Below are 16,805 nucleotides of genomic sequence, written 5' to 3'. Positions count from 1 at the left end.
TTTCTTTCATGAACACATGGTTAGTTTAATATTAGAAAAAGCTGTTAATATTTCCAAAGACTGAAGGAAGAAATGATCTGGTCATCTCAATATATACAAAAAAAAATCATTCAATAATATTCTACAACAATTTATGATATAAACTATTAGTAAGCCAGAAATAGAAGAGAACATCTGTACTTTATAACAAGTATCTATAAGAAACCTACAGCAAACATTGTGCTCAGTGGTGAAGCATTAAAATCACTATCTACAAAATCAGCAGCCCTGCAAAGATGTCTGTTATCTCCATTTTCGGTATTTACTGGAGGTTTTGGTCAGTGTGTATGAACACACAAACAGACACACAGACACAGACACACAATATAGATGAACTTACCAGAAGTCAAGAGATAAATGCCATTATTTTATCATTTATATCAATTGTCTTTATATAAAATCCAAAAGAATCCATACATTTATAAACTATTAAAAAGAAAAAAAATTTTTTAAGAGTTTAGAAAGTTTTTTCTATTATCAAATCACTATGCAAAAGCAAAATGCACATGCGCATACCAGCAATAATGCTAGAAAGATCATTTTTTAAAAATAAAATTTATAACAACCAAAAATAAGAAATTTAATTAAATTATAAAGAATTGTAATTCCACCAACAAAAGTATGCAAGACCTTTATGAAGAAAATAAAATGTCATTAAAAGATTAAAGAAGAAAAAAAGATTAAAGAAGATCTAAGCAAATATAGAAAAATGCTACGCTCATAGATAATACATTACCTTCGGGAGGTCAATTCTTCCCCAAAGTTAATCTATAAAACCAATGCAATTGTAGGTTGAGCATCCCAAATCTGAAAACCTTAAATCCAAAAATGCTCCAAAATGTGAAGCTTGTTGAGCACGGACAAGATGCTAAAAAAGAAAAAGATTCATTGAAGCATTTCAGATTTCAGATTTTGGGATACTCAACTGATATAATTCAAATGTTTCAAATTCTGAAAAAAATCACAAATCCAAAAATAGGACCAAATACTTCTGGTCCTAATCATTTCAGATAAGGGGTACCTAACATGAACCTTAATATCCTGTCAAGTATTCTTACAGAACTTGAAAAGCTGATTTTAAGATTTATATGGAAAAGAAATGACTAAGAATAGCTAAGGAACTGTTGTAAAAGAAAAACATTTGGGTGAGAAGGCTGGGGAATATGACCTACCAGATATTAAAAATTATTTAAAGTTATGTTACCACTGTAGATTTGGCTGTGGAATAAAACGTTCTGAAAGGAGCCCACACATATACAGAAATCTGATATGCTACAGAGATGGCACTGCAGATTAGTGGGGATAGGATGAATTCTTCAAGAAATAGATAAGAACACTGGAAAAAGTAAAATTACACCTCTATCTTATACACAAAATTACAGATGAATTACAAACCTAAACATGAAAGTCAAAATATTTAAACTTACAGAAGAAAATATCTGAAAATATGTTAATAATCTAAGGATTGAGAAGAATTTCCAAAAAATATATTAAAAGTAGTTGCCTAGATGGTATTGCCTAGGTAATACCACTCAGGACAGAGGCATGGGCAAAGACTTCATGACTAAAACACCAAAAGCAATGGAAACAAAAGCGAAAATAGACAAATGGGATCTAATTAAACTAAAGAGCTTCTGAACAGCAAAAGAAACTATCATCATCAGAGTAAACAGACAACCTACAGAATGGAAGAAAATTTTTTCAGTCTATCCATCTGGGCTAATATCCAGAATCTATAAACAACTTAAACAAATTTGTAAGAAAAAAACAAAAAGCCCCATCAAAAAGTCAGCAAAGCATATAAACAGACACTTCTCAAAAGAAGATATTTATTTATGCAGTCAACAAACATATGAAGAAAAGCTCGTCATTGCTGGTCATTAGAAAACGCAAATCAAAACCACAATGAGATGCCATCTCATGCCAGTTAAAATGGCAATCATTAAAAAGTAAGGAGACAACAGATGCTGGACAGGATGTGGAAAAATAGGAATGCTTTTACACAAAGTGTAAATTAGTTCGACCATTGTGGAAGACCAGTGTGGCGATTCCTCAGGGATCTAGAACTAGAAATACCATTTGACCCAGCAATCCCACTAATGTGTATACACCCAAATGAATATAAATCATTCTACTATAAAGACACATGCACACATATGTTTACTGCAGCACTGTTAACAATAGCAAAGACTTGAAATCAACCCAAATGCCCATCAATGACAGACTGAATAAAGAAAATGTGGCACATATACACCATGGAATACTATGCAGCCATAAAAAATGATGAGTTTATGTTCTTTGCAGGGACATGAATGAAGCTGGAAACCATCATTCTCAGCAAACTAACACACGAATAGAAAGCCAAATACATGTTCTCACTCATAAGTGGGAGTTGAACAATGAGAACACATGGACACAGGGAGGAGAACATCACACACTGGGGCCTGTTGGGGGGTGGAGGGCGGGGTAGGGGAGGGATAGCATTAGGAGAAATACCTAATGTAGATGACAGGTTGATGGGTCCAGCAAACCACCATGGCAAGTGTATACCTATGTAACAAACCTGTACGTTCTGCACATTACTTCAGAAATTAAAGTATTTTTAAAAAATGAATGCAAGCATCTTTCTCTCACACACACACAAAAAGTCGCTGCCATAAAGAAAAAAGAAAAAAAAAATGTGAACATTAAAATTAATCAGTCTGGTTCACCAAAAGACATAACAGAGGGGTTGAAAATACAAGTCACAAACTGAGAGAAAACACAATATAATGAAACTAATAATTAATATCCAGAATACATAAAGAACACCCATAAATTAGAAAAAAAAAACCCCAATAGAAAAATGGACAAAGCAAAAAACAAAACAAAACAAAACAAAAACTGTAAACATATGGGAAGGCACTTAACCTCTTTGGTAATTAGGAAAATACAAACAAAAGGATAATGAGATACCTAAGAGTCAGCTAGGACATGGAACAATGGGAACTCTCACACCCTGCTTATTGGGTGCACAAATCACTTACAACTATTTTGGAAAATATTTTGGCATTAGTAAACCTGAATACATACATACTCCATGACTCAGCAATTTCATACTGAGAAATATACTCTAGAAAAATTCTTATATATATGTACCAGAAGACATATAAAAGAATGTATTATCTTACTTATTGGGGTCAAAATTAGAAATTAACTCTGAAATGAAAAAAGTCATACAATATACACTCATCATCCAATATTAACGTTTATGGGGCACATAAATATTCTTTTCATGGACTTATTCATTAATTGCTAAATTCATTAATAAATATTATCCTTTTGTAAATGCAGTGATAAAATACACCTGACAGGTCAATTTTTGATATAGCATGAATAGCTTTTTGTTCACACTGACAGGCATATGTACTTTAATCACCAAACACTGTATCAAGTATTTATAAAAGAAAATCCTTTTTGAGGATTATTTCGGTTTAATCAGGATTAAAAGGAAATAAAACTTTATCCTTATCATCCTTGAGTGAAGTAACTTGAGTTTTAATATCTTTACTTAATCAGAAAATACACAGAGGGAAACAATAATAATATAGAGAGAGCCTGATGTCCTGTGGTCTTCCTTAATAACAACCCATTTTCAAGAGACTATAATCTACTCAACAGAAAGAATTCTACCAAGGATCTTAATCAGATTCTGAGAAAATTCACACTCAAAACAAACAATGTGCCACTAAAACCAAAATAATGTAGGTATTAGCAGCTGTATAAAAGATTAGCCTCAATCTGATGAGTCATTTCTAAGATAATGAAAAGTATAATTCTTTGAAGTGCTTTCTATTCAAGCTGGAAAATATATAAAGATATGGAATCATTTACCAAGCAGCCTGACTGAGAAATTTTTCATTTTCTTTCTTATTTGACTGTATGCAGACATCAAACTAAGAACGGCAAAAATGAATCTCTCTTCCTACAAATTAATACTAACTTTTTCTTTGTTTTCTCAAGGTATTTTACTTTCAGCATCCAAGTCCATAAGAAATTTAGACGATGACATGGTATTTAATACATTCAGGTTGGGGAAAGCCTTTCAGAAGGAAGACACTGCAGAAAAATCAGTTATTGCTCCTTCCCTGGAACAATATAAAAATGATGAGAGTAGTTTCATGAACGAAGAGGAAAACAAAAATTTAAAGGTAAGTGGCAATGTGACTTGTCATTTATTTCAATGAAAATTTAAATGATTCTTACAAATCCTCTGAAAACTGATACTTTTATTAAAAAATGATACTTTTACAAACAGAAGTATATGCAAACAGTCACAATATGTATTAGGACAACTGCCGATATTTCTTACATACCAGGTAGTTCTTCCATCCTGGAGAACACCTCTTATCTAAAAGGTTTTTTTTTTTCTCCTATAAATTTGCATATAAGGTATTTTTAAAGAGTCAAAAACAGTACAGAGCATCTTTGAATTGATCAACAAGAATATTCTACAATTGTATTATAGTTCTACTCCAAATATGATAGCTAAAAAACAAATCAACCTTCTCTTTACAGAACACAGGCTCCAAACATAATTTCTTAAATCATGGTCTGCCACTGAATCTGGCTATAAAACCTTATCTTGCACTAAAAGGATCTGTAGCTTTTCCAGCTGAGAATGGAGTTCAGAATACTGAATCAACACAAGAAAAGAGAGAAATTGGGGATGAAGAAAACTCAGCTAAATTTCCTATAGGAAGGAGAGATTTTGACAGTGAGTAGTTTTTTCAAAATTCAATTCCTACATCCTACCACTATTAAACAGAACTCTGAGTTTAAGCGAACTTGGATGCAATCATAACAAAATCAAATAAGACCATAGCTCAATTACACCTGCCAAATATGTGGGATTAAAAAGCATGTAATTAGTTATTAATAGTTTGGTTTACTCAGAATTAGTTGTACTAGATCCATTCTTCTTTTTTTTCTTAATAAATTTTGTGTGATAATTATAATTCTTTAAACAATTTAAACTTTCTTCTTTCTTCAGTGCTCAGATGTATGCTGGGAAGAGTCTACCGACCTTGTTGGCAAATCTGATACCTGTTGGTCCACATCATCTTTTCAGAAGAAAATAAAAGCATTTAATTGCCAATGGGAAGAGAAGCCTGTAATGCTACTATAACTTGTGTATTATGTTAAATGTCTGATTTAAAAGAAAGTAGTGTTAAGATATATCAGTAACTGAAATGATATGCTTTTTCTGTGCATTAAACTTTGTGAAAATTCTGCATAATTATGACTTATTAGTATTTTTGAACAATGCTTAACATACTAACCTTACATACACTCTAGACCAATACAATAAAGTATCATAATTTACACCCTGATCTCTTAAAAATTAAGCATGTCTTTGGTGAATGGCTTTATATATGCATAAACCTAAAGCATATAATACACAAACTTATAGTCTAAAAAACTGAGTTAACTTTGTCTGGCCAGGAATCAACTTGTCCTTGGCAGTACATTTATTGCTTTTTGCTACTTTAGCTAGTTTGCCATACAATTTATTCTGTGAATCATTTGATTTCTTTGGCATTTTAACATTTTTATGTTGAGGTGGTTCATTTTCATTATCACAGAGAATATTTTCACCATCCAAATCCACCTGTTTCCTTTTTGAGCTTTTATTTCCTGTCAGACTACTTGATTTTCCTGATACTTTTTCATTTTTACTTCTGTCCAGATGAACATTTCCAAAACTCATTCCAATTGTTGATCTTCCAACAGATGAATTTATACCCTCTGTTATGCAAGATAAAAAGAGGGAAAGAATCATATAATATTTAGTATTAATATTCATGAGAACTTTACAATAAACTTTAGAAATGGCTAAAGAATGTTCAAATTTTTATTTTTAAAGTAAATAATACTATAAATAATATAATTAACAAATATAGCTACATTACTATCCCACAACTTTTAAGTTTACTACAGCACCTCTTAGTTAACTTTGGCCAGTAATGAAATTGTCAGTGCTACCAAAATATTTGTTTGAATGCATGACATTTCATCCTTAAACATATGCTACATATTACTTCCTAAATACATTTAGTTACATCAAATTGTGTCCTATTCCTATCCATAAATTTGTATTTAGATTTAACTTTTTAAATAAACTGAGGTCTTTAAAAATATAAATCTTTCAGTCTTCAAAAGAAAAAAAAAAATAAACCTTTACATTTCATAGTACTTTGCAAAAATAATCTAATTTTACTTAAAATTAATTAGTAGACTAGAATTAAATTGTTTTTTAATTGCACAAAAAAGATCCATTACCAGAAAGGTCATTTTCCATGTGAAGAACACACAAAGGCTTTGATGCTGCATTAATATTATTCCAATTATCCTTGTTTATCATGTTGTCATCTTTATAAGTACAAGCAAATTGGGATCTAATTAAGGTTTGCTTCATCTGGTAACAGAAAGAAAAAAGAAAATACGCAATTTATTCACTATTTTATTTCTTCATCTAGATACATACACACTCTATAGTAATCAAGGTATAAAAATTTCCCTTAGAAATTTTTATTTATTACTCATTGTCATTACTCAATCGTTTACTAACCTATAACCTTTTATATTTCATAGTTTGCAAACTCATTCATTGCTATGGCTAGCATTTTTGTTCTTTACCATAAATACTAGCTTTATGTATATTTTTTATTCGTTTTGTAACAGTTATAAAACAATCAGTTTTAGACTCTTCATAGGGCTTTGCTACACACTCCTATGTCAGCACTGCTCTGGAGCATTTTACTGTAAGTAAAATAACAATACAGGTAATACACATAATCATAGAAAAATACAAGTTCTTCATCCTAAGAAGAGCACAACTCTTTTGGAAAAATATAGCATATGGAATTCAAGAAATTAGGGAGGAAGAAATGCTAAGATGAAAAAAAGAACTAAGTGAGGTCAAAAGAATCGAAACCAGAAAACTAGCAAAGAAATAACTGCAACATAAAACAAAATGATATTGGAAAGGCATTATTTATTGAGTACTTAGGAAAACAACAAAGATGATTCAATATATCATTCTAGAAAAATCTGACCAAGTGACTTAATGGTCAGAAATTCAAAATATACTCTTGCATTTATCTACAAATATCAAATAGGAAGACCTGACTTTCTACATAAATAGGAGAAAATTACAAAGATAAACTTAATTCTTGACCATTGAAAAGGATGCCAAAAAAAGCAGTTTTGGAAATGTATTCCACAAACATAAACCAGTGAGCTGTTGAGGGATAGAAATAAACTTTAGAACCAAGTAGCCTATATAAATAATGCCAGTTTCAACAATTACAGATGATGTGTAATATAGCATTCAGGTTTAATGGAGAGATTTCTCCAAATAGTTAGAAGTCTCCTGAAACCATTTTCTGAAATAGACAAAGTTTCAAATACATAATTCAATAAAGATGATTTCAATTATTCAAAAATTTAACATTTTGAGTATATTACCCTGATTATTACTTACAGAGTATTTATTGATACAGTCATGAAAGCTAAAACAGCATGGCTTTATATAATATATTCGATAGTTATATATTATGTTATATATTGAGAGATCAGTGCATTAATCTACTCAGATGTTCATAAAGATAATGGCAGTGAAATCTACTATAGCTTAGAAAAAATTAGAATAATCTCCTGTCCAGCTGCTTCATAAAAGCAAGTTTTCTTAGGATGACAAATTTTCCATCTTTCTGATTAATGATGTCTGTGACAATCTCCATCTCCCAGATCACGAAAAATTATGTTCCATGTGCTTAAATGAAGCATTAGACAATTGGAGTTTTATCTTCCATTTAAGCATAAAAATGCACAAAATTGAAACCACCTGATCTTTGACAAACCAGTCAAAAACAAGCAATGGGGAAAGGATTCCCTGTTCAATAAATGGTGTTGGGAAAGCTGGCTAGCCATGTGCAGAAAGCAGAAACTGGACCCCTTCCTGACACCTTACACTAAAATTAACTCCAGATGGATTAAAGACTTAAACATAAGACCTAACACCATAAAAACCCTAGAAGAAAATCTAGGCAAAACCATTCAGGACGTAGGTGTAGGCAAGGACTTCATGACCAAAACACCAAAAGCATTGACAACAAAAGCCAAAATAGACAAATGGGACCTAATCAAACTCCACAGCTTCTGCACAGCAAAAGAAACAATCATTAGAGCGAATCGGCAACCAACAGATTGGGAAAAAATTTTTGCAGTTTACCCATCTGACAAAGGGCTGATATCTAAAATTTACAAAGAACTAAAACAGATTTACAAGAAAAAAACTAACAAGCCCATTCAAAAGTGGGCAAAGGATATGAACAGACACTTTACAAAAGAAGACATACGTGAGGCCAACAAACATATGAAAAAATGCTCATCATCACTGGTCATCAGGGAAATGCAAATCAAAACTACATTGAGATACCATCTCACGCCAGTTAGAATGGCGATCATTAAAAAATCTGGAGACAACAGATGCTGGAGAGGATGTGGAGAAATAGGAACACTTTTACACTGTTGGTGGGAGTGTAAATTATTTCAACCATTGTGGAAGACAGTGTGGCGATTCCTCAAGGACATAGAAATAGAAATTCCATTTGACCCAGCAATCCCATTACTGGGTATATATCCAAAGGAATACAAATCATTCTACTATAAGGACACGTGCACACGAATGTTCATTGCAGCACTGTTTACAATAGCAAAGACCTGGAACCAACCCAAATGCCCATCGACGATAGACTGGATAGGGAAAATGTGGCACATATACACCATGGAATATTACGCAGCCATCAAAAACAATGAGTTTGGGTCCTTTGTAGGGACATGGATGAACCTGGAAACCATCATTCTCAGCAAACTGACAGAAGAGCAGAAGATCAAACACCGCATGTTCTCACTCATAGGCGGGTGTTGAACAATGAGAACACATGGACACAGGGAGGGGAGCACTACACACTGGGGTCAGTTGGGGAGATATAGGGGAGGGACGGTGGGGGGTGGGAAGCTGGGGACAGATAGCAAGGGGCGAAATGCCAGATGTAGGTGATGGGGAGGAAGGCAGCAAATCATACTGCCACGTGTGTTCCTATGCAACAATTTTGCATGTTCTTCACATGTACCCCAAAACCTAAAATGCAATAAAATAAAGGGGAAAAAATAATAATAATAATAACAACAATGTAGAAGTTAAAGTAAAAACATTGAACATGTGTTTACTTTTATTTGTCTAATATAATTTCCAGGAGAATAGGGGACAACAGTGAATAGATCATATTCAAAGACATAAGGCAAAGAGTTTTCTAGAATTATTTTTTAAAAATTTCTCAGATTAATGAAGTCTTTAGAAGAATAAATATAAGTAAATCCATATGACAGTTGACCCTTGAAAAACTCTGGGATTAGAGATGCTGACCTCTATACAGTCAACAATCTATATATAACTTTTAACTCCCTGAAAACTTGACTACTAATTGCTTACTGTGACCTTACCTATAACATAAACAGTCAACTAATATGTATTTTATATGTATTATTATATACTGTGTTCTAAAATAAACTAGATAAAAGAAAATGTTATTAAAATCCTAAGAAAGAAAAAATATATTTACTATTCATTAGGTGGAAATGGACTATCATAAAGGTCCTTGTTAATGTTGAGTAGGGCTGCATTTGCTGAAAGAGCCATAAATAAATATATTTCAGGAAGAAAAAAAAAAAAAAGAAAAGAAAGGTGAAACTATACAATATCAAAAAACTATTTTTTTTGAAGTTGAACAGAATGGACTCTTGAAAATGAATGGGACTACAACCCACTACCTTCACGAATCCCTATGAATGCAAGATTTATTATATAGCTTCCACCACAAGATGCCCTATAAATAACTGAAGATTTTAAGAAGTTCTTTCTACACTTTATTAATTGTATAACTACAGATTTAAAGCAGTTGATAAACCTATTTAAATAAGCTTTATTAATAAAATTGACTGTATATCACATAATAGTAGCATTATCCATGAACTTTTATTTCCATCTGCAAAACCAGTACTAACTGTTAACATTATCTTTTCACACATTTTTTTCACTTCACAAAAGTTATGGCTCATAGAGAATTATAAACATACTGCTTATAAAGAGTTATAAAGAGTATATTAGATGCTAAGTGGCTGGCTTGGATCACTCTTTGTACCCCAATAGTGATGGCACCTAGAGTTAGCTTGGGAGTTGTTGGCTTCCCACTACAAAATCTCCATCAGCACCACCCACAAAACATTCTAAATAAAAATATAATACTAAAAAATAATCATTTAGTACAGAAAACTAATGTTTCTCCAATCTCATGTTTAGCATGAATAAAAATTTCTTTAGAATGTTTTGTTATTTTTATTAATTTTTAACATATCATCTAGGTAAAAAAAAATCTTTGCTTGCTATGCAAATAGTCACAAAATAAGTGTAATAGCTCTCCTTACAACTAGATTTCCTCAATTCAGGCTCCCCCATAGGCAAATTCTAGAATCCTCAGTGACCATAGCACAATTTCAGAAAACTACCATTACCAGGCAATGGATTTCTGAAGTACTGAAAACAAGTTCAGAGGTAAAAGAAATGTAATTAATGACTTTATCTACCATGAAAAATATAATTTATAAACATATTAAAATATGAGAAATAAACACAATAGAATTCCCTTTGTCTACTGAGAGTTTTTTCTTTTCATAAAGGATTGTATACAGATTTTCTTATCCCTGACCTGTACAAAAATCTCTTTTTTATCAATATCACTTATTAAGTTCCAAATACGTGGTAAGCACAGAGTATACTAGAGATTACTAGGATGGCTTCTACAACTTCAAAGACATTCTACTTGTAAAATTTGCTATTGACACACAGCTGGAAGGAATAACAAATAAATTGGATAACAGAATCAAGATTGAAAAGATTTCAGAAGGCTAGAACCATAAGTAGAAAATAATAAGATGGGAATGGATGGGGATAAACAAGGTCCAGTATTTAAGTTCAAAAATATCAATTACAGATGTACAGGATGAGGAAACTCTGACTTAAAAATAACATATGTAAAAGACCTAGAGATTTAAATTGATATGAACTTGACTGAGCCAACAGTGTGATGTCCAACTAAGAAAGCAGCACAAAAAGATGAGATGATGTGATGGGAAAAACATCAGATTTGCAGTCAGAAGACCTGGCTTCTAATACTGGCCCTACTACTTATTAACTAGACAACCTTGGGGAAACCATTATATCTCTCACTTATCCGCACATAATGGGAATATTTATCTCACAGAATTATCAGAATTGGATGCAGTTAAAAATATGTCAAGGTTATATAAACTCCAGAAATCTATAAAGACACTATATCATTATTATTGTGATAACATGTAGGAAAAGGGTATTCCTGTAAGAAAAAGATCTATTCAGTTAGATGTCTCAGAACCAGGCCAATGCTAAAATGATTCTAGGAATGCAGCTCAAAAAAAATGAACTTACGAACAGCTTCTTCATTTTAATTATTTAAACAATGCAAACTACATTGGCTTATATTTATAACTTAAAAGGGACTGCTTTTCCTTTGTTCACAAAAGTTGAATTTTTCTACACAACATTAGTGGCTACATAGAACTGAGATTACTTCCTGTTGCAAATCTTCCAAATCTCTCTGTGTATTTGATTTGGAATCACAAATAAGCAAAACAATTCCCTCTTGAAAGTGCTTTTGAAGTACTAAACAACTAAGAATAATGTCCAGATTCATATATAGCTGTTAAAATCATTTCATGTTCAAGTCACATGAGAGAAATGGATTGAAAGTATTCCTTTGTAGAGTGATTTCCCCCTTTTGGAAAGATTTTCATCCACAGCATAATTGCAATGAACTTCACACTTGCCAAGAACTGGAAAAGTCCTTTTGCCACAAGCTCTTTTTAATTTAAAATTATTAGTAAGTTCCCAGTTTGAGGAAAATAGTACTTCACATAGGAAAGGCTGACTCCAGTTAAATTAAAATGAATGAGTCAAAACACTAAAAAGTCATAGACACTCTCAGAATTAGCTGTATTAACAAGAAAATGAAAGTTCTAAACTCCTCATTATACCAATATATTACCAAGTTTGAAAATGGATATTATTCAACATACCTACTAAGTATGTAACTAAAAATAAATATTCTAAATTTATGTTTTTACATTATCACATTTTCCAAAGAACAGAGATTTGATATCCGTAATGGCATATTAATTTGTAAATAAATCAAATAATCCATGTCTTCATTAGTGATAGCAGAAAGAAAATCTTTTTGACCTAAGTAGCAACATTATCGTTTTATGATCCTTCATCATAATTACCATGCCTTGATTTATTCTTTGAAGATAGCATAAGCATTGAAGTCTAACACCTACATACAAACCCTTGCTCTTTTTCTTACCAGCTGTACAGTCTGCAAAATGATGCCTTCTAGAGTTGAGCAAGGATTAATTGGGATGAGGGATATAAAATATCCAGTATAAACACTGGACACTTAGTAGGTACTCAATAAATCCAGGTCCCATTATTTCAGCTAAAACAAATTCAATTTTAATTCAGTCTAATACAAACATTCCTTTTTCATTTTAATGGAAAATGCTGCTCATTTCTTTACAGACTTTGCTGAATGTCACCTTCTCAAGGAGACCCCTACTCATAGCTATTTAAAACTCAAATACACACAAAGGAGCCCCACTCTCCTTAGCCTCCTCCCAAGTTTTATTTCACCCGACAGCACTGATAACCTTCAAATACACCATATAATCCACCTCTTTGTTTTGCTTATTGTCTGCTTCTCTCAACTAAAATATAAACTCCATCATCAGCAAAACCCTTACAGTTTGACAAGTGATGGCCAACTGTGGTGCTCCTGTTGCCATCCCCTCCTCACAAGGTGAGGAGTCCCCAGAGCTTCAGACGTGCTCACCAGGAAATCATGACCTCCTTTATAGATCCTGTTTCAGGGGCCCCCTGGAGACTTGGCTGGCACTGGCCTCTCCCTTTAGGCTCAGGAGCTGACTGTTTACGGCAACGGTGATGGGCTCTGGGGTACATATACCTACTGGCAGAGTGTCCTTAAGAGTACAAAATATACTCAGGGTTGAAGGGGTTTCAGGGTAGGCCAGCGGCTTCCATTTATATTCTTGCATCTCAGCTATAAAAATATTTAGGGAAGCCTTGTCTTTTAGGGCAGAAAACTTCGTCTGTTTTTTTCACTGATGTATCTCCAGTGCCTAGGACAGAACTTGGTATCCAGGAGGTACTTACTGTTTGTTGAATGAATTAATTAATTAAGTAAAATTACAACAGACTACAAGTATATGCAAGCAGAGCTATGAAGGAACAGAAGCCATGAACAAGGAAAAGTTTGGAGGTGGAAGAAGAGAATAGACTCTATAGAAAGTAAGGAAACTACATGATAACTGTATGCTTGTATCAAAATAACACATGTACCCCACGAAAGCATACAACTAGTATATATCCACAATTTTTTAAAAAATGTGAGCAGACTTGAAAAGGATAGCTACATCACCCTAAGAACACAAGCTTTGAGGTAGAAAATATGTTCAGAGTAAACTCTACTCTGTTCAATAAGGTAAAGAAACCAGTCAATACAGAAACAAGAGAGAAATATACATGCAGAGAAAAGCCAAATCACATTATGTAAAAGTACCATGCAGCTGAATTCCTTAAGCTGCTTAATATCCACCATTCACTTTTGAGTTCTTAAATATTCTGCCTTTCTCTCGCATGTACATGTCCTTACAATAAATTCCTACAAAGTACTCTATTCCTTAATACCATAAAAGGCATACTGTCCTTAATCTTCCCCAACATTATTTATTCACTGTTGGTTTTTTTTTTTCCACAACTACCCTATACACATTCTCTTTACAACAGCAAGGCAATTCAATACTTTCATCATCGGTTGTTTAAAATGCTCTATTTCATTCTCTCTGTCTATTCAAATCTACTTATTCTAATCTCTTATCACTACTTCCTCCACTTAATATGGGTCTCTAGTTATTGCATTGAAGTGTATCCTTAATCCATTAGAACTGCATTGTTTAATATGCTAGCCATGTGTGGTTAATTAAAATTAAATCAAATTTAAAACCCAGTTCCTCAATTGCAGTGGCTACATTTCAAGTGCTCAACTAGGGCCTTCAGCACAGCACAAACACAGATCATTACCATCCACAGAAAGTTCTATTGGAAAGCACTGCTCCAGAACAAAGCTTTACAGTCAATGCCCTGTGGCACATTTATGTGCTGCAGATGAATTCTCAAAGGACTCTGGAACATTTTGTAGTTTGCTGGATCCACACATTTGGAACTCATATGCAATGTTATATTTATAAAGGAAACCCTGCATTTGTTCACTCTCAATTATAAATGCTAGCTAGTAATCTGATGTGAAATGAGCTTTGGAAAGAATTATGATCAATTTATCTTCAACTATTGTTTCTACCCTATTTTCTCGTCTCATTCTGGGACTCCAATTAGGCATATGTTAGACTTTTTCTCTCTGTCCTCCTCTTCTATTTTGCTTTCCATTTTTTTTTTCTCTCTTCTCTTTAGTTTGGAGATTTTTTAATGATCCATCTTCAAGTCTACTTATCCTACCTAATGCTGTGTCTGGTCTACTATTAAACTCATTTGACAGGGTCTTAATTTTAGATAATGTTTTTATAATTCTGGATCATCTCTTTGCTCTATATCATCAATTCTAATTCTTGTTGGAATTCTCCACTTTTTCATACATTTTAACCATCTTTTTCTCCAATTACTTTTATATGTTAATTTCTTTTTGATTCCTTGTCAGTACATTTCAATATCTGGATCGTTTGTCGGTTTCCCTCTATTGTTAAGTGTTTTCTTTTATTAAAGGACAAATCATCTTGCCTTTTCTCACGTCCGGTATCATTTATTTCATGCTGAATACTGCACATAAAGGAACTCTAGAAGCTACAGATGATCTCTTCTAGCAAGAATTCTTTTCACTGTTAGGCAGATACAGTGAAAGACTGATAACCTCAATACAATCAAGGAATGTGCTGGGTCACAGCTGGGTTGTAGTTTTCATTAACTCACATTTGACTTCTGGTTCTTACCTCTTCCTCAGGTGTATTCCTTCTAAGCTTTCAACTGAGAGCCTGGTAAGGATCTCTATCACCTCTGGTCTAAAATCTGGGGGATTCAGTCTGTTTTTCACAGGTTTTCACACTATGTTCTTTGACTTCCCAAATCACTTTATTTACAAATATGGCAAGTATCTTGCAAAAAAAGGCCAGCCATGTGTTTGAGGCAGGTCCCACTTCTCAAATGGAGTCTTGTCTTCTAAATACCACAAGACCACAGATGATTTTAGTCTACTATATTAAGGCTCCCTACCTCCCACACAAATACAAAATTCAGAGTATGTGTCATAGGTAAAAATAATTGCATTTAGGGATTCTGAAGTTTCCAGTTTGTTGACGGCCCCTCAAGACACCCAAATACTTTGGTGATTTCTCTGTTCCTCGACAGAGTTCCTTTACATGGGCCAACACCAATCCTCAGCTCATAACCAAAAGGAGCAACAAATCCCAGAGAAGAAAACAGCTAACAATAGACTTCTCACATCAGAAGGATGTTATCCTGTCCAGATTTTTAATTTTCTTAAACTTCTTTGATTATGTAGCTCTCCTATGTCTTTAAAATATATTTCCCCAACTTATATACCTTTTATTGTTTTGTTATAGCAAGAATGGTGTTCTGCCATGATGTACTATATCTTCATGAGAAAAGGAATTCTCCATGTCACTACTTGATTCTATTCCTTCCTTATCTGACAGCATTTTATTTTCTCCTCAGAGTTACATTTTGAAAGCTGCATTTTTTCTGTTATTCCTTATTTTTCCATAGCATGAGGAAAAGTAGTTGTAGAAGTGAGCTTATCTGAGGAGACAGGTAGTCTAAGAAAATTTCTGGATTCTGCACTCTAGGAGTTTATTAGGTATTGTATATGCCAAAGGAAGGTTCATTTCATCTCATTAGGGAGTGTATTTCAATCAAGTGGAAGAAAAGCATTTGGATAATTTTCCAAATTCAGTAGGTAGAACTAGAGCATTTACTTCTCTCAGTGTGTAACTCCCAGGGTTCATTTTCCACATTTTGTCTATATACTTCTCAAATTGCCACTTCCACTATTTCTGTAACAAAAAAGAAAGAAGAATGCACACCTTAGTTCTCAGTTTTGGAAATATTTGTGGTAATCCTCAGAATTTTACTAACTCACTAGCACTGCATCTGGGGACCAGGACTAAATAAAGTTGCTAAATCATTCTATGCCTCTTCAGTCTGAAACCTTCAGTTTCTTTCCCTGGCCATCATCTTTTAAGCTCATTGCATCTGATTACATTATTCTTTCTTAGTTGGTATTGTCAATTATTTAAATCATTTTTTTTTATTTTGTATTCTTTTCAAGTATTAGAGGAAGAACATTCTATGAGTTAAACTCAAGCCACCATTTTAATTTAGATGTACTTAGAGTTTTTTAGTACATCTAAGTAAGAATTTTTTAGTACCATGAGCATTGGACTACCTGGGTGTTTATGAAAATAACAGAGTTCTGTCCAGTCCGGTTTTTTATACTAAGTCCTGATTTTCACTGTCCCAATAG

At 33.1% G+C, this 16,805-nt stretch overlaps 2 protein-coding genes across 6 annotated transcripts in view; one reads left to right on the top strand and one right to left on the bottom strand.

Annotated features, from left to right (window-relative positions):
• Window positions 1–3,902: 3,902 nt before the first annotated feature.
• Window positions 3,903–5,317, top strand: PMCH (pro-melanin concentrating hormone). Its single transcript, XM_032299417.1, has 3 exons — window positions 3,903–4,229; window positions 4,597–4,795; window positions 5,072–5,317. Exons 1-3 carry the CDS (start codon window positions 3,990–3,992, stop codon window positions 5,119–5,121), a joined length of 489 nt encoding a protein of 162 aa, XP_032155308.1. The 5' UTR covers window positions 3,903–3,989; the 3' UTR covers window positions 5,122–5,317.
• PARPBP (PARP1 binding protein) overlaps window positions 4,231–16,805 on the bottom strand; it is a 71,865-nt gene continuing 59,290 nt past the window's right edge. For all 5 annotated transcript variants that reach the window (XM_032299380.1, XM_032299375.1, XM_032299378.1 and 2 more), the window contains 2 exons: window positions 6,361–6,496; window positions 4,231–5,826 (listed from right to left, as the gene is read on the bottom strand). In XM_032299380.1, the coding sequence (XP_032155271.1) occupies window positions 5,486–5,826; window positions 6,361–6,496 (477 nt within the window). In that variant the 3' untranslated portion in view covers window positions 4,231–5,485. The remainder of the gene's footprint in view (window positions 5,827–6,360; window positions 6,497–16,805) is intronic.

The sequence above is a fragment of the Sapajus apella genome, unplaced genomic scaffold, assembly GCF_009761245.1.
Source record: "Sapajus apella isolate SASKATOON/1434 unplaced genomic scaffold, GSC_monkey_1.0 scaffold2, whole genome shotgun sequence".
Lineage (NCBI taxonomy): Eukaryota > Metazoa > Chordata > Mammalia > Primates > Cebidae > Sapajus > Sapajus apella.
This window is presented reverse-complemented; position numbering and strand designations above follow the sequence as displayed.